General features: G+C 37.2%; 1 protein-coding gene and 1 long non-coding RNA gene across 2 annotated transcripts in view; both read right to left on the minus strand.

Moving 5' to 3' along the window:
• Positions 1-25,142, minus strand: part of PAPSS1 (3'-phosphoadenosine 5'-phosphosulfate synthase 1) — a 51,237-nt gene that overhangs the window by 11,222 nt on the left and 14,873 nt on the right. Inside the window, exons 6-11 of the mRNA XM_072861121.1 lie at positions 17,075-17,188; positions 14,483-14,594; positions 11,214-11,419; positions 8,822-8,957; positions 7,092-7,360; positions 1,767-1,996 (exon numbers count right to left, since the gene is read on the minus strand). Coding sequence (XP_072717222.1) covers positions 1,767-1,996; positions 7,092-7,360; positions 8,822-8,957; positions 11,214-11,419; positions 14,483-14,594; positions 17,075-17,188 — 1,067 coding nt within the window. The remainder of the gene's footprint in view (positions 1-1,766; positions 1,997-7,091; positions 7,361-8,821; positions 8,958-11,213; positions 11,420-14,482; positions 14,595-17,074; positions 17,189-25,142) is intronic.
• On the minus strand, positions 19,921-25,001 carry LOC140651555 (uncharacterized). Its single transcript, XR_012042440.1, has 3 exons — positions 24,855-25,001; positions 20,249-20,300; positions 19,921-20,014 (listed from the first exon to the last, which is right to left on the minus strand). It is a non-coding gene; the product is annotated as an uncharacterized lncRNA (long non-coding RNA).

Here is a 25,142-nt window from a genome sequence, read left to right on the forward strand (position 1 = left end):
TAAAACTAGCAATATTTACATCACAATCTAGTTACTGTGCACAGCAATGAGGACTTGTAGATACATCTCAAATATGAAAGGCACAAAGGTAGTGTTCAACAGCTAGCTAAGAGGCAATAAGTTTAGGAAAAGTCTTTCATGTCATATGCTAGGCGTATCCTTCCCTCTGATTTTAGTCCTCCTAATGAAAATACCATACGTATCAGGGCATAGGTCTGATCTGATGCTACTGTCCATAGCTTCACTTGAGAAAAAAAAACCTGCTGCAATGCCATCCAAAGAGAAGCTTCACAGCACTAAGGAGAACCTTACGCTGGAATGCTGCCTATATGGGAGGGAGGAGGAAGGAAGAACATCATCAGCAAACTAAAACTGCTAAGTAAGCCTCCCTGATTAGCTTCAATTTTAAAACATCTGCAATGTAGCCAATCATCAAATTTCTAAACACATATGGACATCGTAGAGTAATACACAGTGAAACTATTTTAATTCATGTCAGATTTCAACAGATTTGCCTGTTATCATGCTGCTTATGATTTCCAAACAACAGAAGAATATACCATAAGTTATATTTAGTTATGTAAGATATGATAACACTTTGTGGCTTTTAAAAATAAAAGCAGACTAATTCCGGTGCTTGGAATTTACTGCTGAAATATAAAGCAGTTATATAACTTGCAATCAAGTTAAGGTTAAGCCAGCACACTATCTACTAATAAACATAATTCATATTAAGAAAGACACAAGCTGCTAAATAAAACTTGTTGGTTGATTGTCACAAGCCACAGTGACATCCTTGGTGACTTCTATATTCAGTGTAACTGCAGCATAAGCAGCTGAAGAACAAAAGATAAGAGATGGGTTCATTTTTACAGATCAATCCATCCCATGCTGATTTCATTCTTTCAAAGATGAACTGTGTTGTACAGACATACTTCTTTAGTTACAAGCAGTAGGAAAGAGTCAGAATATAAAAAATATAAGTTTTTTAAAAAACGTCTTGCTTGACAGTTTGCATTTCAGTACGAACTTCAACTGTAGTTTGATGTAAAACAAAAGTACAGTTCAATAATCTGAATAAAGAGGTTTAAACTAAAATGGTAAGTCATCTTTCCCAGTCCCACTCATTGGCTCCACAGCAACACAGTGAGTTTTGGACTCCGCTATGCCACATGAGTGAAAGATAATATTGGAACATGCACAAGGTAAAATTACCTGTCCTGTAACTGCATCAAAAAAAACCAACCCACCAGCTGAAAACCCTGGGACATACAATGGACTTAGGGCATCATTTTGCATTCTTGTTAGACAGAGCAAATAGCTATTTGTCGCACTCTCTTGTCCACTATCTTCTCCCTGCTGCACTCTCATTGTTTCTTTTCCACCATATCTGATGCATACCTGACACCTGAGAAGCATATTTAGAAAGATAAACCAGCAGAAAGCTAATCTTACTATTACAATAAATAGTAATATTTTTCTGTCGATTTACAATCTGTGCCAACATGTTCCAGAATTAGAGAAACTCCAGTACCTGGGAGGAAAAGGGAAGCTTCCAGTGGCAGCTAAAGTTGGATCAGGTTAGTTGTGCTGTGAAACTGCACCCAAATCATGCTGAAGTCAAGCTGCATTTGTGATCTAAAACCACATCTAAATACTGCCATCTTTGAGCAATATGAATTTAATTAAAAACAATTTTTTTTATGTGGGCAGGAGGTAAAAGGCAGCCATAGCCCAAAAAGTCTTAAAACAAAAATACAACTTACTGATCAGAGTTATAATAATCCATGCACTTCTTTTTCTTATTATAAGCTGCAACTCTGAAGGGTACAATTTCCAGTGCCCGGAGGCCTGGAGCCATTGTCAACACTTTGGCACCATGGGTTGGTTCATACAGATCTTTCCCAGTGTCAGGATGTGGCATCCCTGCTGGATCTCGCCCTACAATGTAGAAGTTAGCTCCTGCAACCATCCGTGATCTACAGTGCCACTGAACCTAGAACAGAGATAGGGAAAAACAGTTAACAGAAGAAAACGGTCAAAATATGACCCTTAAAATGTGCATGCCTTGTATAATTACCACTTTTTCCCCTAATCAGACATGATTTTTACTATGGAGCCACAATAAAACAAAGAATCAATTACGTGAATCTTGAGTGCCATCGCACAGCACATACAGGACAACCAGGTGATCAGCCCAGTCAGCATGGGTTTATGAAAGGCAGGTCCTGCTTGGCTAACCTGATCTCCTTCTATGACAAGGTGACCCACTTAGTGGATGAGGGAAAGGCTGTGGATGTTGTCTATCTAGACTTCAGTAAAGCCTTTGACACCATTTCCCACAGCATTCTCCTGGAGAAACTGGCTGCTCATGGCTTGGATGGGTGTACTCTTTGCTGGGGAAAGAACTGGCTGGGTGGCTGGGCCCAAAGAGTGGTGGTGAATGGCGGTGAATGGCATTTACTCCAGTTGGCAGCCGGTCACAAGAGATGTTCCCCAGGGCTCAGTATTGGGGCCAGTTCTGTTCAATATCTTTACCAATGATCTGGATGAGGGGATCAAGTGCACTCTCAGTAACTTTGCAGACAACACCAAGTTGTGCAGGAGTGCTGATCTGCTTGAGGGTGAGAAGGCTCTACAGAGGGATCTGGACAGGCTGGATCGATGGGCCGAGGTTAATTGTATGGGGTTCAACAAGGCTCAGTGCAAGGTCCTGCACTTGGGTCACAACAACCCCATGCAACGCTACAGGCTTGGGCAAGAGCGGCTGGAAAGCTGCCTGGTGGAAAAGGACCTGGGAATGTTGGTCAACAGCCGGCTGAATATGAGCTAGCAGTGTGCCCAGGTAGCCAAGAAGGCCAATGGCATGCTGGCTTGTATCAGAAATAGCGTGGCCAGCAGGACTAGGGAAGGGATTATCCCCCTACGCTCGGCACTGGTGAGGCCACACCTCGAATACTGTGTTTGGTTTTGGGCCCCTCACTACAAGAGAGACATTGAGGTGCTGGAGCGTGTCCAGAGAAGGGCAACGAAGCTGGTGAAGGGTCTAGAGCACAAGTCCTATGAGGAGCAGCTGAGGGAACTGGGGTTGTTTAGCCTGGAGAAAAGGAGGCTGAGGGGAGACCTTCTTGCTCTCTACAACTACCTGAAAGGAGGTTGTGGAGAGGCAGGTGTTGGTCTCTTTTCCCAAGTAACAAGAGATAGGACAGGAGGAAATGGCCTTAAGTTGTGCCAGGGGAGGTTTAGATCGGATATTAGGAAAACTTTCTTCACTGAGAGGGTTATCAAGCCTTGGAACAGGCTGCCAGGGAAGTGGTTGAGTCACCATCCCCAGGAGGTATGTAAAAGATGTAGATGTGGTGCTTCGGGACATGGTTTAGTGGTGGACTTGGCAGTGTTAGGTTAACAGTTGGAGTCAATGATCTTAAAGGTCTTCTCCAACCTAAACGACTATGATGCTATGAATCACCACGAAACTTACAGCTAAGACATACTATTCCCCTGTTTCATTTGCACATTAGGATACTTTACAAGTTACTTCAGCACAGTGTTTGGAATAGTATAATCAGGGCAAGAACAATGGGGCACATCCATTTCTTAACTGAGTTCTTTCTGATGTTGTCACCCTCCATCCTCTTCCTTTTACATAAAAGGATTAATGCAAAACCAACTGCTTTGGGAAGCTTAGTGAGATCTAGCCATATATTGCTCTATTTTAATCACAGTAATTTCTCTAAAAAGACACCCTGACCAATATATAGCTGCAAAACATCTCATTGGAAGACAGACAAGATAGGCTACTTGAACACAGTGTTCACAAGTGATCTAATCAGCCTATCTACACATTGAAAGAGAAAAATTACCCATGCTCAGCATTTTCACGTGGTGCATGTGGCAAGGATGTTGTCCGAGGCAGGACTTTAACACTTAGTCTGCATCAATATTAAGACCCAAAGGACATATAAACTAGGTACATACTGCACAGGAATGCTTGAAATAGGCTTTCAGAGAGCACTAACTACTTATACCACAAGCTTCCAAGATGAAAACTGATAAAGCAACTCTAGCTTTGGTAAATATTTAGTCACTTTTCCCCAATCATTTTGAAATAATTTGATTCTAAAACACATCTATACAAACTGGGGAGGAACCAATGTCAAAATCAGAAACTTTAGCTTTACTGAATTTTTGCTTGGATGCACCAGCTCCCTTCCACCTCATATTTGAATTATTGTAAATATTGATAAACAGTTTTCCCACATTACTTTGCTGCACATTTCAAAATGAGTGGTTTTGTAACTAACAACTTTATTTTTACTTTTTTCCTTATAGCTCAGTTACTGTTGAAGGTAGGGGGGAAAAGATACTTCAAAGGAAATTCTGCACAGACTATTGAATCATCCACACCCTACAATCAAAGAAATGCCTTCAAATTATTTAGAAATGCATCTCTTACTAAATATGGTGAGAGGATTTTTTTTCTCTTAAAGACTGTTTGCAGTATTTACTAGATCCTAGACTGTTAGATATGTTACACTTATGACAGTTTTTAGACTTACTATGTTATAGGAATGTTGGTGAATTCTCTTAATTTTTATATGTAATATTTTCAATAGAAAATTTACCTATAAAGTACAGGAAAAGTAAAATAACTATTACATTACTTTAGGTAACAAAGACACACCACTTCAGGAAATGTCAGTATGTTCTCATACTGGGAAGTATTCTCCTAAAAGAATTGTCATACCGTCTATATAGCTTAGTATCTGCCAAAGGCTACTCAGAGAAGAGTCTAAAAAAACCAGCAAATATGTAAAAGTAGTTTCTTATATGTGCAGCCTTACCTTCAAACAAAACTAAAGGGCCTACCCAGTAACTACACAGTGTAAAATAGCTTCACAAGTTGAACAGTAATAAACATCTGTCAAGTACTAAAGGGAAAAGAAAGAAGGGGAAGCAGGAGGGTAAAAACCCACAAATCATAGGACAAAAGTTGCTGCCACTACCTTGTAGTAAATGGACAATGTGATGGATAAATTTTCCTTCCATTACAAAAAAAATTTGCATCTGCCTACTGCAAATCTTTACATAAAACAAAATCACAGTGTTTCATATTTTAGTCACTGTGCATGCTGTTCTACATTAATAAGCTTTAGGCAAGAAGCTCAAAAGTGATTTCTCAAAGTAGTAACTAACTTAGTTCTACTTTAGTTCTATAACTAATCGTTATAGGATCTATTCAAGAAGGAATTTTTGCTGTCAATATGGACAGAGTTCTGTAAATCAGTAGTCAGATAATGAAATTAGGAACCAATCATGAGTTAATGAGGGTACCTTTGGTATCAGTTTTCATCTTGACCACAGCCAGACATTACACATGACGGATTCCACTGCTATTCAAGCATATAAGGTGCTATGGAAGCATCTGGATGCTGATAGCTATGCTAATAATTTTAATATTTATGTTACAAGCACAGAGTGGGCTATACACATGAAATTCGAGCATACCACAGCAGCTAGCAGCATATTTTCTGAAAAAATTCTAGCGTAGTTAAGAAATTTAAGTTTCATGTTGTCATTTGGGTAACAGCAAGTAAGAACTCAATTTTTAATAAGTGAAGCTATTTGACTAAGACAATTTAGAACAATGTAAACCACAGGTTTGAGACCTAAAACTAGCAGCTCTTGTCCCATTTCTGTACATCCATACTACTTCAGAACATATTTACTTTCCTAAGCAGGTGAATTTAATGCATTTTGATACAGAATTTTCCCTTATAGAACTGTTTCTTTTCTTCCAAGGTAATTATCAGGAATGTTAAAAATACAAAAATGCTAAATTGATACTTATGAAACATGTCCATTAAAAATCTTCACAGACTGGAAGGCCACATCCATCCTGTAGATAACCATACTAACAGCTGCTTGTTGTTCTCTAAAGCACTTGTGCTACAGAAACAAATCTAGTACCAATGTCTTTAAAATGACCTACGGAAAATGATTAAAGGAAGAGTCTCTTTTATTACTTGGCTACAAACATTGTCAGGCTGTACTCTGAGGTCACTGGAAATGCCATATAGGTTAGGAGAAAACTCTTTTTCTGTTCAGAATAAGGATTGTGGATTTTGTTCCTCCCGATATGCTCATGAATACAAGACTGAAGTAGAAGATTTCTGTTAATTCTCACAAAAGGTCTACAGCGAACAGTACAAGATTCCCTACAGTAACTCACTCACATGCCTCAACTAGATCTGGACTACAGTTTTTTCTCTGGACTGAAAGGTTGTGCAAGCTCTGTTTGATCAGTCAACTGGCCAGCAGAAAATAAGCAACACCTGTCTAATTTAATTCCACTGGTGAGATCTATCTATCAAAAAGCTACCACAGAGTTAACCTGTTGAGCCTGGTCAGAATTTGAACTTCCTGTGACTCAGGGGGTGGGGAGAGAAAAAAAAAGTAATGAGATGGAGAACCAATATCCCCTAGAGGAACTGCCCTCAAATGAGAGCATTTATTCTCTTTGCTGCTTCCCACAAACATCTAGGGATTTCAACCCAAGACCTGGCTTCTAAATAAAGTGTTGCCAAAGAATTATTTCATACAAAAGCCTTGAAACAATTCTCTCTGAATTAAGCTTAGGAAAAAAAAGGCTTTGTTTATTTTTTGGCAATTTGTGTAAAGCCCTCCAACATACAAACTTTTTGTTTAACAGTCATAAAACTTAAGTATCTTAACATTCAGGACAACTATTTGGTATGTTAACAGATCTTATAATTCCTTCTGAAAAATACTTTAAAAAGGGAGGAAGGATTAATTCATTATCATACCCTTATAACTGTAAAGAAAGGAGCACACAAACCCAGTATTATCTCCCACCATTTCCAGCAAAATCCTCCAATATAGAAGTTTCTTCATAGAAAAATGTTTGGGTTGATGACAGAGGGAGACTTTACAGCCTGGTTTCCCAAGGAAAATTAGTCTCTTCTCTCCATTAAAAAAACCCACAACGCACAAACATCAGGCATAGCACAAAATACTTTAGTGCGCTATCAAATGGGTTTTGTTTTGTTTTAAACTCTTGATGTATTTACCTCAGTTGGTCCAGCATACATCATGGGGGAAGGGAATATAGCCACCACTGTTGTTTCTGGATTCAAGATTCCCTCCTCCAATACTGCACCATGTTGCTTCATGCGCCATATGAGAGGAACGTCATCCTCCTTTGTCCAGCCTCCAAGTGGATGCAAGAGTAAAACTGGGCGCCGGTAGCCACGTTCCAAAAGCTGCTTATGAGTATCCTGCATTAAAAGAGCATGCCCATTGTGCACCGGGTTGCGTAACTGGAATGCAAAGACAGCATCTATGGAGAAAAAAAACAGACAAAAGATTTAAGAAAAGCAAGTTATTTTATCAGGAGTTGTACAACCATAGAAAAATCTTCAAACAGTACAATGTTTCCTCTGAACTCTATTAAACAAGTATAATAGCAGTAGTCACAGGCCATTAAAGTATTATGAATTATTATAAAATCATTATACTCAATAGGCAAAACTAATAAAAACCAACCATACAAAAAAAAAAAAAAAAGAAAAATCAGCATCCTTCATTTTTGAGATTTCCACAGAATTACTCTAGTTTCTCCAATAGCTATAATCTTCTCTTTGGATTTTTCACTTGCATGAGCATATAATATAAAGTTAAATTCTAAGAGGAAATCAGACTATGCTACCGGTCTTAAAGGCTTACTGTATCATCAGGAGAACAAATGGACATGTTTGCAACAAAACAAATAAAAGGGGATTTAATTTGCCTTAATAAGTTTCCTTTACCTAAACAGCTTAGTAGAGTTTACACACAGTAAGAACAAAACAAGACTAACTGCTATTCCAAAGTATTACAAACCCCTTGACAAAAAACCCTGATGCAACCAGGATTTCTCCCTTCTGCAAATTAAGATGAACTAAGGTACCCTGCAAGACAGCAAAATCACCATAACTGAGAGGTTTCCCAATAAGGAACGAATGAAATCTAGAGAGCAGGTTTTTTTCAGGTATCAAATATATTAATTTAGGGGCTAGCTAAAAAAAAGCTAGCCTCAAACCTGCAGATCCTAGAAATACTGACCACACTGAAAAAAGACAGGAGCTCAGCACAAATCTCTGTTTGCATTCTTGATGTTAAACTCTTCCTTCACACTTACAAGTGCGTAGCAGCTGCCTGCCAGTCGCTGCCAAAATGAAGGCAGTGTGTTTGATTGTCCTCTGCTGTAGGACATTACTCAGTCTCTTATTTATCTGCCTAACACAAGTGCTTTAGTGAGAAAAACGGTTTTGTTTCTTCTGCAATATAAAGCTAGCAGTTAGCTCACGTTTTTTAACTGTGATACATTCCACTTTGCACCAGTCCACTTGCATTACTGTCATAAGCTTTGCTCCCCAGAAGCAGCATGGAACAGACTTAAAAACAGAAGAGCATGAAAGCTCAGCACTCAATCATACCTCTATGGTTTTAGCTGAACCTAATAATTTTTAAATCATGTTCTATCACATTTTAACATTATCTTTTCTTGCATTAGTAAGATGTCTAGTGTGCATGGAAAGATAAAATTCAGAACTTCGGGCATTACTAGCTTCTCTTGTGTATTTAGGCAATGCAATGCCTGAGATCATAAAAATTAATACCAGTAAAAGGCAAAGAATGCCACCTAAGAGAGCATTCAAAATCTTCATCCTTGAAACAATGCTAGCCCCCATGGTATTGAAGCAGTAAGCATTTGGATAAATCTTTGCAGGAAGAAACAGAACAAGAAAAATTTACTCACCGGCATTCATTTCCTTGAATTTCTGCCTTAGTTCAGCTGGAGTGAGGCGGTATTGATCAAGTCCATCATTCCAATAAATACGATCAAGGACCTGTAGATCTCCACCTACAAGCCAGTTCCCTTGCTCCATAACCATCTAAGAAAAGAAAGGAAAATCCTTGTTAGAATTGGTTTGCAGCTTCTCCTGAGCATCTAGATCATTGCAATGTGGGCACATCTTTACCAAAGGAAGAGTTCCAGGTTAATTTTATTTGACAGTCTCAAGTAAAGCATCAATGTTTTTAAGAAAAAAAAAAAATCCCTGGAACATAGTCCAGACATGTTATACCATGGTGCAGAAGAGATGCATAAATCTTCAGTAGGCATATGCCTTTCTTTCAAAATAAAGGATTTTTTTAATATATAGAAATGCAAGTAGCCAGTATTCTTAACCAACATTATTACATGACAAAAAGAGATAGTGTCTGGAAAGCCTAATATATTAAGTACAATGTACTTGCACACTTGATAGTTGTTGGTCAAAGCAAATGCAGTTCCAGTATCACCCTGCAGTTTACAAGATTCTGGTCAGCAATAAAGTAACAAATAAAACAGTTCTGATTAACTACTCACCCACTTTAATTTATGAATAAAATCAGAATCTTTGAAGTAGGATAGCTTTTGGATTTGTTTCACAGTAGCACTTTACCAAGGCAACATATATTGTACACGCACTAGAATTCTTTTGATATCTTCAAATATCACCTCACCCTTTATCAAAAAATAATTATCGCAAGCTGTTTAACATAGTCTAGCAATGGCCATAGAAATCACTCAGAAATTGTTAATTTCTGAGAAGGCATTTGCTTTTGAAGATGGAACCACAAAAAGCTTCCAAGTTTCATAGACATTTCTGATAATTTTTTAGCGTTATGTAATTTAAAGATGACAACAAATGTTGATATAACATAAGACATTACATACTAAACTCACAAGCCAACATGTTAAAATTAAGTGTGGATTTTTCAATTTATTTTTGCTTTGAGATAGAAGACCTGCTGGAATTAAATGATGCTACAGTCACTACCCCCTTCCCAAAGAATATGCCAGACTTTAACATCTTACCAAGGTGGGGGGAAGGTGTGATAAAGATATGAAGATGAGAACACTCTGCACTACAGTAACTCTCAGGCACCCAAAGATTTCTGATTCAGAAGGGCCATCAGATTCATGTGCTGTCATGATACTACTATGCACACGTTCATATGCTGTCATGACACTACTGTACACCCCAGTACAGACAAGAACATAGTTCCTCATCTTCTACATTAGTTTCAGCCATGTCATTCTGTAATTACTGATGCATTATAACAAGTCGTTCAAATCTTGTCTGCATGAGATTTTCTTGGAATTTCTTAAACTTGTTCAGTTTTCAATAAAGGGGTAATTTTATCTTCATCAGCACAGAACACATCAAGGGCTTTGAAAATCTTCCAGAATACTCTTACTTGTATCTAGCAGGAGATGTCCTTTTTCAGATATACTCCTGAATACAACTTCAGTTAGTAAAAGAATGTCATTACACATCAATTTTTTTATTAATTACACATTAATAAAGAAGTCAAAAAATCCACAGTTTTCACATATGTATAACTACTAGTCATACAGATACTTTTAGAACACAAAGGCTTTCTCTTTTTAAGAGCAAGCTCATAATTTGAGGTTTGTTTGATTTCAAGTCATAGTTGTAAACAAAAAGATGCTATAGAGACAAATAGTGAAAGAAACATATTTTGGCTCTGCAGAACTAAGATGCAATACTTACATCAGCTTGCAATGCTGCATTTGGTTTTGCAATGAGTATGTTACAGTTAGAATATTTCAGTATGACATACACATAGAGATCAAGATAATAAAACATACTGAACACAATGGATGGGAAATAACTCCCCAGAGAGTTAAATGATGAACTCTCCAGGAACGGGGTCTATTTCAAAAGCATCTAAACCAGGCAGTTCTCACATGCTCCACATGCAGGCAGAATAGTTTTCTTGCCTTCACAATGCATATATCTGCTGATTAAGGAGATGAACCATCTGGCTACACAGAGGGATGCGTTTCCTAGGCACACTAGAGGGCAAAGTTCCCTCTTCTGTAGCACAGATTCTACAGTACATTCTAAATTCATTTTATGTGTATATATTGACATTAGATTTTCACACTAAGTGCAGACTATTCAACCCCTGCAGAGAACAAAAAAAAGTCACCTTTGTTTCTGCTCAAATGTTTTAATTAGTTCTCAAAGTAGTTTTGCTGTTGAAATGCACCAGTCACAGACATCAGCTTCACTTAATTTGCAGCTCCACAAACAGTGCAGCTAATAGGACTAGATTTTCAACTTTTAAACACACACCTTGATATAGGGATGTTCCTTGCACGTTGTTCCCCATTGCCTAGCACAGCGTTCCTCTTTCCTGTGCTCGTAGAATTCGGGATTACGGAGAATGGCCACGCGGCGACCTTCATACACCAGTGCAATTGCTGTACACCCGTCCAGTGTTTCTTTGTCTTCTTGAGTAGCCGTTAGCACTATAGGCACTGACAGATTAATAACTCCCCCTGCAGAGTGAATTAAAAAAAAAGCCCTTATCCTTAGTAATGGATATCAATGATATTATGAAAGTCTACCCTCCTAACAAGCTACAGTCCAGGCTGAACTACCTGTTGTGTGATACACGTACAAGTACTTATTTTAACAGGGGTTAAAAGCAACTTTTAGAATGAACTTTTGCATAAGATACATGTGCTATAAAAATGTGGAAACACTGAGGTTTGAGAAAGAGCAAAGATAGTACTGAAAATAGCAAGCACTTCTAGCTGCACACAAGTAGATTGTGAAGATCATACTTTTTGGGGGATGTCAAATTAATATCTTGTTCAAGAAGCTATACAGTAAGCAGAAATACACATTTTTAAAAAGTTCATCTAAAATATTATGCAAGATTGCTACTGGAGTGGATAATGAGTAAAAAAGAAATAGCATTCTCAGTCTCTATAGCCATACTTTCGGTCCATAAGAAAAGTTCAATGCAACAAAAGCAGCCAAATGTACCCAAGTAGTTATCATATATAATTCAACTATTTCAAAAGGTGACTTTTGCTGTTTACTTAAAACTGTATTCAGATTCAAGCAGATATATTTCAGAAAAAACTGCTGAGTCAGGCAGACATTTTGCATAGTTTGTTCCACTGAAAGCTTACCAGCTACTTTACTTCTAAAACTAAACCAATATATCTGAATTTTAAGGATATGTGTGGTCCTCATTTTTAAGCATTTACTTTTCTGCTAGATGCTGGAAGTCTTGTTTTTCTTGACTACAACAGTGAGATTTGAGAAACCCAATGGAATAAATACTGTAAGTCTCATACAAAGGCTTGAATTCTAATGAGCATACGCTTGCTGAAAGAGTACAAAACTTTTGGGTGGTCTCCAGCAGAAAAGTCATGGGCCACTTGAAGTTAATGGGGGTTTTGCTATTGGCTTTAGTGGGGCTAAGACTCTAAATAAGGCTGATTTCCCCGTTATTTGAGCAATACATTTTTTATAACCTTCTCTCAATTTTACCTTAAGTGTGGTAGGAAGTTAAAAATTATGAAGCTAGATGAAGAGTTTAAGAGAAAAATAGGTCCCCCCTTCCTTCATAATGCGAAATGAAAAGCATCCTGTGCATCTCCTCCAAAGTTCAGTCTTAGTGCTCAGAGTTACTTTCAAAGCAACTAGGTCATAAAATTGAGCTTGGCAACAGTCACAGAGAAGGTGATTTGCCACCCCTAACTTGATAATTTAAAAAATCCTTTTGCTTTGCAAACAAGTAAACAAGTATTTCAAACTGGGAAGAGATCTCAAACCTGTTGATTATTCAAATTTTGTCAGTGACCAATAATAAATATATATCATCTTTGACATCTGTCTTCAGCCACTGTACAAATGAGAAACTGAGGCAAAGTAGTGGAGTGAGTTTGTCAAGTCACAGATGAGCACAGTGTCAGCTTGAGACTATTTTGGATAACTTAAGCTTTAAAGTGAGAATATCAACACCTGCACTGATCTCTATAATGTAGAAGTCAGTCAGTATGAACATTGTATTTAGAGCCCAAAGGATGAGATTGCATTGCAGGTATTAAACAATTTCCCTCTCTTCAAAATCAAAACCCTGGAAAATGATTGCTACTATGAGACTCCAGAACTAACATACCAAGCAGGGAGGAAACTTTCAGGATGTTTTGACTTAACCATTGCCACTGCTTCAAGTAGCAAAGCAGCTTCAAGGCAAATTACATTTTTTTAAGAAGGTTCTCATACATAAATGTTGCAGTAGATATCTAAGAAGAGGAATATGGTAGCATCTAGAGGAACATGACTGTTCTATTCAAGCTTAGGACTGAAAATTGTTTCCATCAATAAGTTATTCATTATTTTTCATTACTCACGTTTTTTGCAGCATACATGAGGTACTAAAAACAATTGCAAGAGAAGTTTAAAAACTTGCAATATTGCTGTATCTGAAACACTCACCTATACAAGGTCTTAAAAGCCTTATAAAAATTCTGATTTATGGAAGACTACAGGGCAGAATAAGAAGCTACAAGCTCTTTTAGCAGTTTAATGCATAGCATGCCATCTGCAGAGTATGTTTCACCTGGATGGACACACAGAAGGCAAATGGAATGAAACCAAAACCAGCAGTCCAAAATGATACTGCAAACTTTAGATAGTCCAAAATAACAGGATGACATTATGTTGCCTAGGATAGTATCCAAGACTTACAGAAAAGGGAAACAGAAAATGTAAGAGGGACAACAGATGTCTTGATCATAGAATTGAAAGACAAGTGACTTTTTTTTTCTGCTATTTTGCCTCCAGCAAGAGAAGAGTAATGCAGAAGGAAGTGGGAAGACAGGAATTTTTACTATCCCTCTTTGATATAGAGTTCAAAAAACCCTTGAAGGCTGGAGTAAAACAGAGCATTCAAAGAGGAAATTCAAATTCCAAAATCAAAAATCCACAATCAAATTCCAAAACCTGAGGATGTTATCACTTGTTGACTACCTTAACTAATGCTTGCTCTTAGCCAATTGGTAATGCAAAATAAAATATATTTCATTAAATCATCACAGCATAATTACTAAGTCATAGTAATTCAATTACATGTGACAATTGTCCACACTCAAGCCACCTCCTCGAATTCTGATTTCATACTTTCAATAGCTCCAGCACACAGGTCAGTTTGTTGTCCTTTCCTTCATTACTAGTACAGAATAAATCTCTTGGCACACAGATCTAAACAGCAATTAAACTGCAATTCTGAATTCTAAAATTAATTTCTTCAAAACAAATTAGAAACGTGGATTTTAGGTTTAAATGTTTTTAAAAAATGAAAACATTTGAAAAATATAATTTGTAAAGGCAAAAGACATTCAAACTCTAACACGATGGTAGGTATAAAAAGAATAAAACCATCAAGTTTAAAACTGCTCATTATAATATCCTATTCTCTTAGCCCAGGTTGTACACAAACCTGATAACATGTTACCACACCAGTACTAAGAAGCAAAGCATTAACAATATTTTAGAAGTAGGATTAGTTTGCTCAGTTTTACAAATGGTAAGTTTTACCCTACCATCGAGGAGACAGTCAAAGTGAAGGCACTGTAGGTATTCTCTCTCTCTCATAAAGCCATTCAGTGGTGTTGCCCAACCTTCCGCTAGCACTTGCACCCATTGCATATCCACCTTGTAAAGAAATGGAGAAATAGACTTAGAGCAGATAAAAGTTGTTGCTTAATGACTGACATCAGGTATTAATTATAATAGATCATGATTTACCCATAAAATGCAGGACAGTATAAGTGGAAGATTTCTCAGTATTACAGTTTTTAATCACAAAGAATTCAAAGTTTCTACAAGAAAAGAGAACAACTTGTTCCTCACTGTCCATATTTTTGGCTATTTTCCAGTTCTTACACTAGATCAAGTTTCCATGTGTTAAAAACCAAACCAACAAACAAAACAAAAATCCCACAACAACAAACTTTATTTGTAAATGTTTGATAAAGTTTAACTTAACAGAATTAGAGAGTCCCACTTGCATTTATTTTTTTAACAAAGCAAGACAACCAAGAGGTAAGGGAAAAAAAAAAGAAAAAAGAAAAAAAGAAAAACCAACACAGACAATTACCACAAAAATATCTGAGTTATGAGGGTGAATATTAAGAGGTCTAATCTTAAAACAGATTACAAAGAAAATTTTTATTGCAGAAACTAGTGAGAGAATCCACAAGTAAAATTCTCTCGGGACTAGTACTTATTTTAGTTTAAGAGGTATCAGGTTACAGGGAATTTCCTTCCTTAGCACTTAAACAGTCACACTATGACTTAGTGTGTGGCCTCTATTATTTCTGGACGAGCATTACTAAGATTTGGTCAAATCTTTGACAAGGACAGGTTTTGCTTGTGCAAGTCTCTTTTGCAAAGAGCATGACTAATTTTATTACACTGTTTAATTTATGCTGAGGAAAGTACAACATACATTTTCTTCCCAAGCTTATGTTATATACTTGCTTGATATTTAACAAACCACTGGTTGGAGGTGGAGGGGGAAAGGATTTGTTTTTCTAGATAGGGAGCAATTTAGAACAGGACACTACAGAAATTTAACAATGGTGACCTTAAATATTTATTCCTCATCAAAGCAATAAATAGTTTTACAGACACATATGTGAAAGGAATCTAGTAAGATGCAGTGAGAGGAAGTATTAAAATTCATTAGTAATAGAAGTCTAGGCAAATTTTAAAACGATTTAATTCAGTGCTTAGTACGTTGTCTCAGTCCTTTAAAGTCAAGTTACTCAGTGCAGACTGTCAACTCTGACCTTAGTCAGCTCCTAGGTCAAATTCTTAGCTTTAAGTTCTAGTAATACTGTCAAAAAGCCAGTGAAAAATACTCATGCATTGTATCTGTGTTTAGGCCTAGTTCTCCAGAAAAAGAAGATGAGGTAGAACAGAAACACAGCCAGAAACAGCTTTGTCTAATTTATCTGAGTTGGAAAATAATGCATTGTCCTGGTTTTGACTGCAATAGAGTTAATTTTCTTCCTAGTAGCTGATATAGTGTTGTGTTTTGGATTTAGGATGAGAATAACGCAATGACACACTGATGTTTTAGTTGTTGCTGAGCAGTGTTTATACTAAATCAAGGACTTTTCAGCTTCCCATACTCTGCCAGCAAGGAGGTGCACAAAAAGCTGGGAGGGAGCATAGCCAGGACAGCTGACCCAAACGGATATTCCATACCATATAACGTCATGCTCAGTATATAAACTGGGGGGAGTTGGCTGGGCTCAGCAACTGCTGCCTGGGGACTAGCTGGGCATCCGTCAGTAGGTGGTGAGCAGTTGCATCCCTTGGTTTTCTTTTTCCTGGGTTTTGCTTCTCTCTCTCGGTGTTTTCCTTTTCAGTAGTTTATTATTATTGCTGCTGTTGTTGTTATGATTATTATTATTAGATTTTATTTCAATTAAACTGTTCTTATCTCAACCCATGAGTTTTCTCACTTTTGCTCTTCAGATTCTCTCTCCCATCCCATGGGGGCTGGGGAGGGATGGTGAGAGAACAGCTGTGTGGTGCTTAGTTGCCAGCTGGGGTTAAACCACAACATGCATTTAACCAAAATAAGAACAGAGTTGATCAAATTGATACATGCTTTTCCACATTTTCTGTGCTGGAAGCCAGAAAAGTAGCATATGTTCTAACCAGAAAAAAAACAATACAGTAGATCTGATCATCTCTCTGTAGACTTAAGTTTGCAACCGTTTGAGCCTGGTATATAAGGTTACTATCGTTCAGCTGAAGGTTACCAACAAAGAGAATCAGGAAGCAGTAACTGATTTTCTTCATATTTCTAAGTCATTACAATTCAAATTAAAATTATTTGTGTACATAAACTGAAAAAAAAAAGGTATGCCAGGCATGGTTTAGTCCATGGATGGGGCAGGGGTAAGTCATGGGAGGAAGTCACTGTAAATTTAATGTCCAGGTTTGGGATAAACTAAGTAACACTATACCAGACATTATTTCTCTCAAGAAAAGAGGGAAAAAGTCTATTGAGATGCATTCTGTAACCAGTACAGTTATTTCAACTAAATATACTTCCACTGAGCAACAGATTAGACCGTCTTTCAACTTCAGCAATGAGACAAATGAACACACAATACCTTATTTATTTCCAAGGTTAACAGAGACTCAGCATCAGTTTTGGCCAACTGTAGCTTGTTTTCTGGCACATAAAGCTCTTTCACTTCATAAGAGGCATCCACTGGTACAATGTCCTGTATAAAAGGAATAAACAGAAATTAATGTTTGCTCAGAATGCTACTTGGACACTGAACACGTGGTCAAGAAGTAAAATTCTAATGTTGCACTACTCTATAGCAAAAGTTTATTCATTAAGCAATTTTTACTCATTTGAAAAACAGCACTGTTCCAAGATTATGATATATTGCTAGCCAAGCTGCTGGCTTGAGTAACTAAAGTGAAACATTCTGACAAGAGATTTTTTTCTAAACATTAAGTACCCCATATGACATTTACCTAGTAAATATTTAACTATTGAATTAAGTGCAGTTTTTATGCCTTATTAATGCCTACATTATCTACAGCAGAAAGGAAGACTATGCTTTTATACTTGCTAAAGAAATAAAAAAGTTTTAGAGACTAGGCATTTATAAATCTAAGTCATTCATTATACAATGTACATTAGAAGTGATAACATGGAGGTAAAAAAACCAAATCTTTCTCAACTGAAAGTGATTCATACAGAAGTACAAATTAAATTACCTACAGCTAATGACGTAACACCAGTGTCCTAATCTATAACTAACGCTTAGAACATTTAAATGTGAGGCCATCTGTGCATATATATATGCGATAAACTGAAATCTAGTTTTATAACCAGAACACGACAGAACATAATTTTTTTATTAAAAAAAAAAAAATCAGTTTTCCTCCATGCATTTTAAACAAGACATTCTCACTGCATGATGGTCAAGGCTCAAGACCTTAAACTTCTCAAAAGATATGAATATAAGGATAAAAACATAACTAAAATAAAAAGGGAGAAGGCCATCATGATAAAACTTCAAAGAGTCTCCTCTGACAAAGGATGGTGTAAAGTGTCAAAACCCAGCCAAATGTTCCAGTGATACTCAGAAGCAAAAAACAAAAACAAAACAAAACAAAAAAATCAGTGAAAAGCAGGTGACAGTTCTTGTTATAACAGGTTTTTCACAGTTTTGGAAACTTTCGTAAAGTAATGCTTTACTTTTTGAGGAAAAAAAAAGCTCACCCTTACAGCAAAGTATATACAGACCCATAAGAAGAATAAAGACATTATCTTTATTTTTCCAGTATATGCAGCCCAGAGTAAATAGGTATGCCTGTAGGAAACAAAGTTTGCCCAAGCATTTATCAGACATTATGCACTACCTCCATGGAAAGTAAAACAAAGGAAGTGGGAGATAAAATGACTGCGGGAGTGAAAAGACATGGTGAGTCTCACTGGCTGTTACTTAATTCATTTCTCCAAAGACAAATAAAAGGAAAACAAATTAAACTAGCACTTAGAAACTGTGTTTTATAAGGAAGAGCTCACTCCGTTACATATCAGACATCATTTGGGAAGCTGATTTTATTAGACAGTAAGTTAGGCAAAACCTGCCTTCTATTTTCTCTGCCTGAGCAGCAGCATTACAGCCCAGGAAAGCTGCAGCAGACTCCTGCCACAGCAGTCAGCCCAGAATCAAATAAAGGTATGGCCTGCTGTAACGAACAGCAGACCTTACAAGCAAAGTATAATGACCGAGTACACATTATGCTGCTTCACAGAAGATTCCCCTCTGGACCCTAGTTCATTACCATGCTAGAATGTCCTAATTTTACAAGCCATCAAAAGCTTAAAATAAATATGCCTATTAAAAAGGTCTCTTCAAATATTATCCTGATTTTAGTGTCCCACTAACGGGCAAAACAATGGAGAAAAAGGTTTAACAATGCAGTTTCTGTCAACAACCTAACTCATTGTAAGGATGTAAACAGCTTGAAGACAGTTCTAGCAACACTGAGTTAGACATTTAGAGAATTTGTAGGATTAGTAAGCCTAGACTCACTTGCAGACATAAAAGTGATATTTAAAACATCTTAGATTAAAAAAAAAAAAAAACCACAAAAAAAACCCCAAACCAGCAGCAAGAGGAATCCATAGGTCTTTAAACTGTATGAATTTTAAGAAAATGCTAGGCTAGCAAGCCATCTAGTGACCACCTTAAGCTAGTAACTTTACTCAAAGGTTCATTCTACCAAAGGACAAGCTACACTATATTCCTCAACATTTATTATTTCTCAATGCATTCATATAAATAATGGCAAAATAATAAAAAAAAAAAACAAACTGGCTGATTTATGGGAATGTGCCGCCTCAGACTGTGGTGGTAGGTTCTTTGCTGATGCTGTCTAAAATCCTCAACAGTCTGTAAAGAAAGGGCCTTCAGGCAAGTTTCTGGTGGATGGGTATTCACAAGTGACATCCAATTTACATTAGTGAAAGACTAGTCTTATAAGTTCATATTAATAGAGGTGTGAGGCTACTGAATTATTTATATATGGAAAAAACAAACAGAAGTATTTGTTTGACTATAAGCTGAAGTTTTGGTACCTGTAGCTTGCAGAGAAGTTTTTCAGTACTTCAAGTACAGGGAAAACTGAAAAGTGCAATGACAGCCATGTTCTTAACAGAGAGAGGTATGATTTTGTGGACTGAGGGCCTCTTCTCTGCCCATCAGTTGTGTTCTACCACATTTTAAATTCACTTGAGCCATAGAAACACTCCTCCTCTTGTGCCAACAAGAATTTCTGACCCCAGCCATTCACTGCTGTTTCTTTCAAATGTGTAAAGAAGCCCTTTACATATTTGTTTTGGTAAAATAAGTCATGCTTAACTTACATAGCACATCTATATCAACATAAATCATTTTGACCAAAAACATCTAAGAGATACTCATACAAACCTATCGGTCAGCAGATCTAACTGGATGAGTGTTGCCTAACCGGAGTCTCTGCAATTAACATAGCATGGCTCTGAACCAAAACCTTGTCTGTGCCTTTTCCCAGAATACAGAAGTTAAAAACAAGAGAAGAAAGCAGAAGAAATAAGTAACAAAAACGACACCACCACAGTATTTAACTACTACACAATTCAATGTATCTGAAGCTTGTTCTTTAACAACTCCAAAATTATACATGCTTTTTTACCAATTTGAGCTACTGAAATCTATTTCTATAACATTCAGTAGTATATTTTCAGAAGAAAACAACCACAACCAAAGCACACATACCTCAAAAATAGGAAATCCATAAATTAAAATACAGGAAGTTCTGCTTACTTTCCTAAGCATGAGAAGAAATCAATGTTTTATTGACATGGGAATTACAGAAGTTGAATACTGAGGTGTTTTTTTAAAATTATGCTTGAAAGCTTATACTGGTTTCTGCTCACTCTGGCTTACATCTTTACTGTTGTGTATTTACATCTTTGCTGTAACAATATAAAACTAATAGTATAATCTTGTATATGCTTTACACAGAGCATGTTTTTTTTCCCCCAGCTTCTCACACAAAATAACTATTAGTCTTTTCACAAAATTACAGAGGGGCCTCTGGAGGTCATCTAGTCCAGCTTCCTGCTCAAAACTGGTCCCAGTACAGCAGGCTGCTCAGGAACTTGGCCAATCAAGTTTTTAATAACTCCAAGGATGGAGCATCCACAAACTCTCAGGACAACTTGTTCTAGTATTTGATCATCTTTATAGTGAAAGGCTTTTTTTTTCCCCCCCCATGTCTAGTTTGAATTCCCCATGTTTCATCTCATGTCTGTTGCCCCCCATCCTACCCTTGTGCACCTCTGAGAAAAGTCTCCAGTCTTCTCTATACCCTCCCATTGGGGTGCTAGAAACAGCAACAAGACTTCCTTTAACATTCCCTTCTCCAGGCTGAACAAGTCCAGTTCTCCTCAGCCTCTCCTTGTATGGTGACGTGCTCCAGCCTCTGAACATCTTGGTGGCCTTCCACTCAACTCACTCTAGTACATCAATGTCTGTCTCCTACTGAGTGAGGGAGGAGGGCACAAACCTGGACATGGTGTCCAGATAAGGTCTCACAAGTGGTACATAAAATAGCAGAACTGCTTCTCTCGACCTGCTGGCTATGTTCTTGCTATTACAGTACAGTATGCAGTTGGCCTTCTTTGCTGCATGGGCACATGTTTTCATAATGCTGACAAATGTTTTTATAATGCTCAACAATTTATTTCAGTTCTCTTGTACCCTCCTCATGTCTTAGAAAGAGAGATACTTTGTTTAGTTATCAAAAAGGCAAGTTATTCCACACAATGTCAGCATATATGAAAGTTAAAAGGTTGCTACAAGTTAATGTCATTGTACTATATTTCATACAAATGCTACCTCCAGCATTATAAATCATTTATAAAGTCCCCATGGTCTGCACTTTGTCTTATGAATCCCAGTTTGTCCCACCCAGTCACCTTTTGCTGTAGGTATTTGGTTTGAACACTGCATCCAAATAAATAACAGTTGCATTCGTACAAGTTTTCTGCTGAAATGATTTTGAAAGCAGAAGGAGATGGGAAAAAGTTTCATGAAAAATAATGATTCAGTACCCAGCTAGCAGCTGGGTATAGTCAATTGTGTCAAATATACTCCACTGAGTGCCTAATTTACAGTCAAATAATGAAAAAGTGGGCTGAAGACCTGTAATGCCTACTCTACATGAGTGTTACAGATATTAAAAATAGTAAGCTTGCATGTTTGCAAGTTTCTCAAAAAAAAAAAAAAATACTGAAAGATGTTTTGGAGCCTGCTGTAATTCACAACGATGACCAAGGTGATCACACAAAGTATTCTTTATTATCAAATTTTTGATAAGTGAATGAGGAACTAGATGAGATTGAGAACTTTGCTCCAGAGAGAATCATTGTGTTGTTACAGTGATAGCTGCAGTATAATGTGAGGTAAAAAAAACCAACCAACAACCCAGATGTAGAGAACAGCAGAATCCTTTTCTACATATTTTCCAGGAACCACCAGCCTCAAGCTTAACATCTTAAAAAAAAGAGACTGACCTTATAAACCACAACAACAAAGAACAACCCCTAACTTCTACTCTGATCCAAATTCTCACCACTCCAAAATACAGAATTTGAATACAATTGCAGGGAATTGTGTGATTATAGCTAGGAAATCAGTACTATAAGATACCATGAGGACCATCTCCCCAGATGCAAGTATAATGCTAAGCATAGGTAAGAACTTGGCTGTAACTGTTGGGGGACGGGTGGGAGACAGAAGAAGGGGCAGAAGGTTATACATAGACTGACAATGGATTGATCTAAATAGTAGCAGAAATGTGTAATCAGATTGCAGTTTGGGGAGTGGTATTCACAGAGCCACCGTAAATTGATGTCCGTAAGAATGGGACTTTTTATACAAAGGTAGTTAATAGTTTCAAGTTACCTACTAGAAAGGCAACTCTTTCCTTGTACACTTTTGCACTTCTTTAACAAGAAAGGTGGCATTCCTGAGCTATGACTTCTTCAGAAAATATTTTTCAAGCTAAATATTGAACTTTCCATAGTAAGGAAATATGAACCTTTTGCAATGGGCTAGATCAGCTATATTTGTTGACAGGAAAAACAAGAACGAAAACAATGAAATCTTTACAGCCAAGCACCCGCACTAGGCTTGTCTGACTCCATTGGAAAATATCAACAGATTGAAAGCCAAATTTATCAAGCTCAAAAGCCACACAAGCCTTTCTCACTGGGGAAAAAAAAAGTGTGCAAGCACTGATTTGTATAGTACTGAAAGCAGTTGGGGAAAAAAAAGGGAACTCTCTTAGGAGATACTCATCAGTACCTTGCATTCTAGGTCCCTAAAAAGAACTTTAAAGTATCTATTGCATTTACATGCAAAGAAACCAAACCAGGTGACCCTCAAAAATAAGTGATACCACACAAGAACTTTCCAGGTTCAACAGCTGCTTATTACTCCTGTTTCTGAGTAGTTACCTTCCTTTTTCTTCCATAAAGGATTGAACATGTTTTTGGAAAAGACCTGATAAATTTATTTCAGAGTTCTTTTCAAATATTATGAAAAATTCTAAGAACCAAATAATTCCACTACCTATAAAAGAACAATGTTTCAAATTCTTGTTTAATAAATGTGTATCTGTGTATATCTGCCTATCCCTATCTCAACACACATTTATACAGTTCCAACTGTCTTCTCTTTACTGCCATTGTCTGAACAAGTATAAAAACAGTCCTTGAAATTCAAGGATTACCAATACTTTGAGCAGACTTCTTCCCAAAGTTTTCCACAGCCATTGAAACAAAACAAACATCCCAAATTATTTTTAATGCTGCTGGCCTATGGTCTTTTTCTTTACTAATCACAGTGGATTATTAAAGAACACCACAGACACAGCTTGTTCCAACTAAAGGAAACCTACAGAAATTATATTCTCAAGATATCCCTGTATTAATATATTAATATGGCCTGAGAACAAGACAGGCCTGTTCAGCCATGCCTTGGTTTCATTTTCTCTCATTAAAGTAAGCAACCACTAAGATACTTTGGCACCGATGATACTGTTGCCTACAAAGAAAAAAAAAGTGCTAAAATGGGCCTTAAGCAAAGGACAGAACAAAGCTGAGTCGGCTAGAAGCCAGCATTCAGCACTGCCTACCAAGTGCACCAATGCAAGACTTTGGGGATCACTACCCTGGCACACATGACATTGGTTTCTACAATTATGAAATGTACTGAATTGTTCTTCTGAGCAGGAGGCACAGAGCCTCCCGCAGTCAGGAACTGCCACCTCCCATAGGTAGGACTCCTACATAGCACTCTTTTTTCCTTCCAAAAAATATTGAGATGAGCATTAGCATAAAATTTAGAATTCTACTGTGGTTTTCTGCCCTGTCTTATCTCCTGAGCAACCTTGAGCAAGCAGTGATCTATTAACAGAGTTTTCTTGAAAATTTAGCTACAAGAGACTAAATCTCTCCAGACCTGTACTGGCACAGAGGGTTAAAATTAACTCCATGCTGGCTACATGATGAGGTCTTTTGCTTGTACCAACTTCAACACTTGGTGGAGCTTTACTCAAGCTACTACCCACACCCTAAATTTAGAGAACATCCACCTCACAAAAAAACATGAATAATTGTCTGCTAGAGTATCTAAATTAAAATAATTGTCTGAAATGTCATCCCACTACCCACTGACTATAGATAAGAATGTAAGGAGACACATTTCTTCTACATGAGTAGCAGCAAATTCTGGGGGTATGGTTTCAAGAGGATAAAGCCATCTCATGGCTGCCTTCACTTTCAGTGAGTTTTGGGTTTGGTGTTTTTTGTCTGTTTGTTTTGTTTTCTGTGGGTGGTTTGTTAGGGGTTTTTTTGTTAGTTTCTTTGTGGGGGTTTTTTTGTGTTTTTTTTTTTTATTTGGTTTGGGTTTTTTTGTGGGGTTTTTTTGGTTTTTTAGGTTGGGTAATGAGCTGAATCCACTTATCAGACAAAAGGAGGAGGCCCAGAGGCTTCAAAAGGGATGGTGTAGATTGCAGGCATGAATGAGGAAAGAGACCTACCTTTTCAGAAGCTATGAATCATTAACTCAACTCAGCCAAGTCAAGAAGATCATCTTCCTGAACTGGTCATTACACAATTGCAGGACCATTTTTACTAGTGCAAGAAAAATAGTGGAAACAAGGGAAACCAGACACAACCATAGCAGCCCCTATTTAAGCCAGCTCAAATTTCTCTGTAAATGCATCCCTGTCTCTTCACATCTGCAGTATATATTAATTTGTATGCTATAGAGACAAAGTAAAAAATTTCAGACACTTAAAATTGCTAGCAACCTATTTTAAAGTCAGCATTCATCATTGGTTCTGTAACAACTGAAACAGTCTTCTCTCCCTTCCAGTTATCAGTTATGGTAATTAATATAAATTAATTTTCCACTTGTCCAAATCTTATTTCACTTAGAGATCAATGCTGTTGCAATGTTGAGGTCTAAAAAGGAAACACACAATAGGACAACTTTAAAAGCTAGAATTTAAAGACGTATAAGCCTTTAACTCTTAAAAACTGTCTCTACTTTTCCCAGTGCATACATTCAGATTGCAGGCACAAATGCTTTGAAAAAA

This window comes from Ciconia boyciana, chromosome 5 (genome assembly GCF_034638445.1).
Source record: "Ciconia boyciana chromosome 5, ASM3463844v1, whole genome shotgun sequence".
Lineage (NCBI taxonomy): Eukaryota > Metazoa > Chordata > Aves > Ciconiiformes > Ciconiidae > Ciconia > Ciconia boyciana.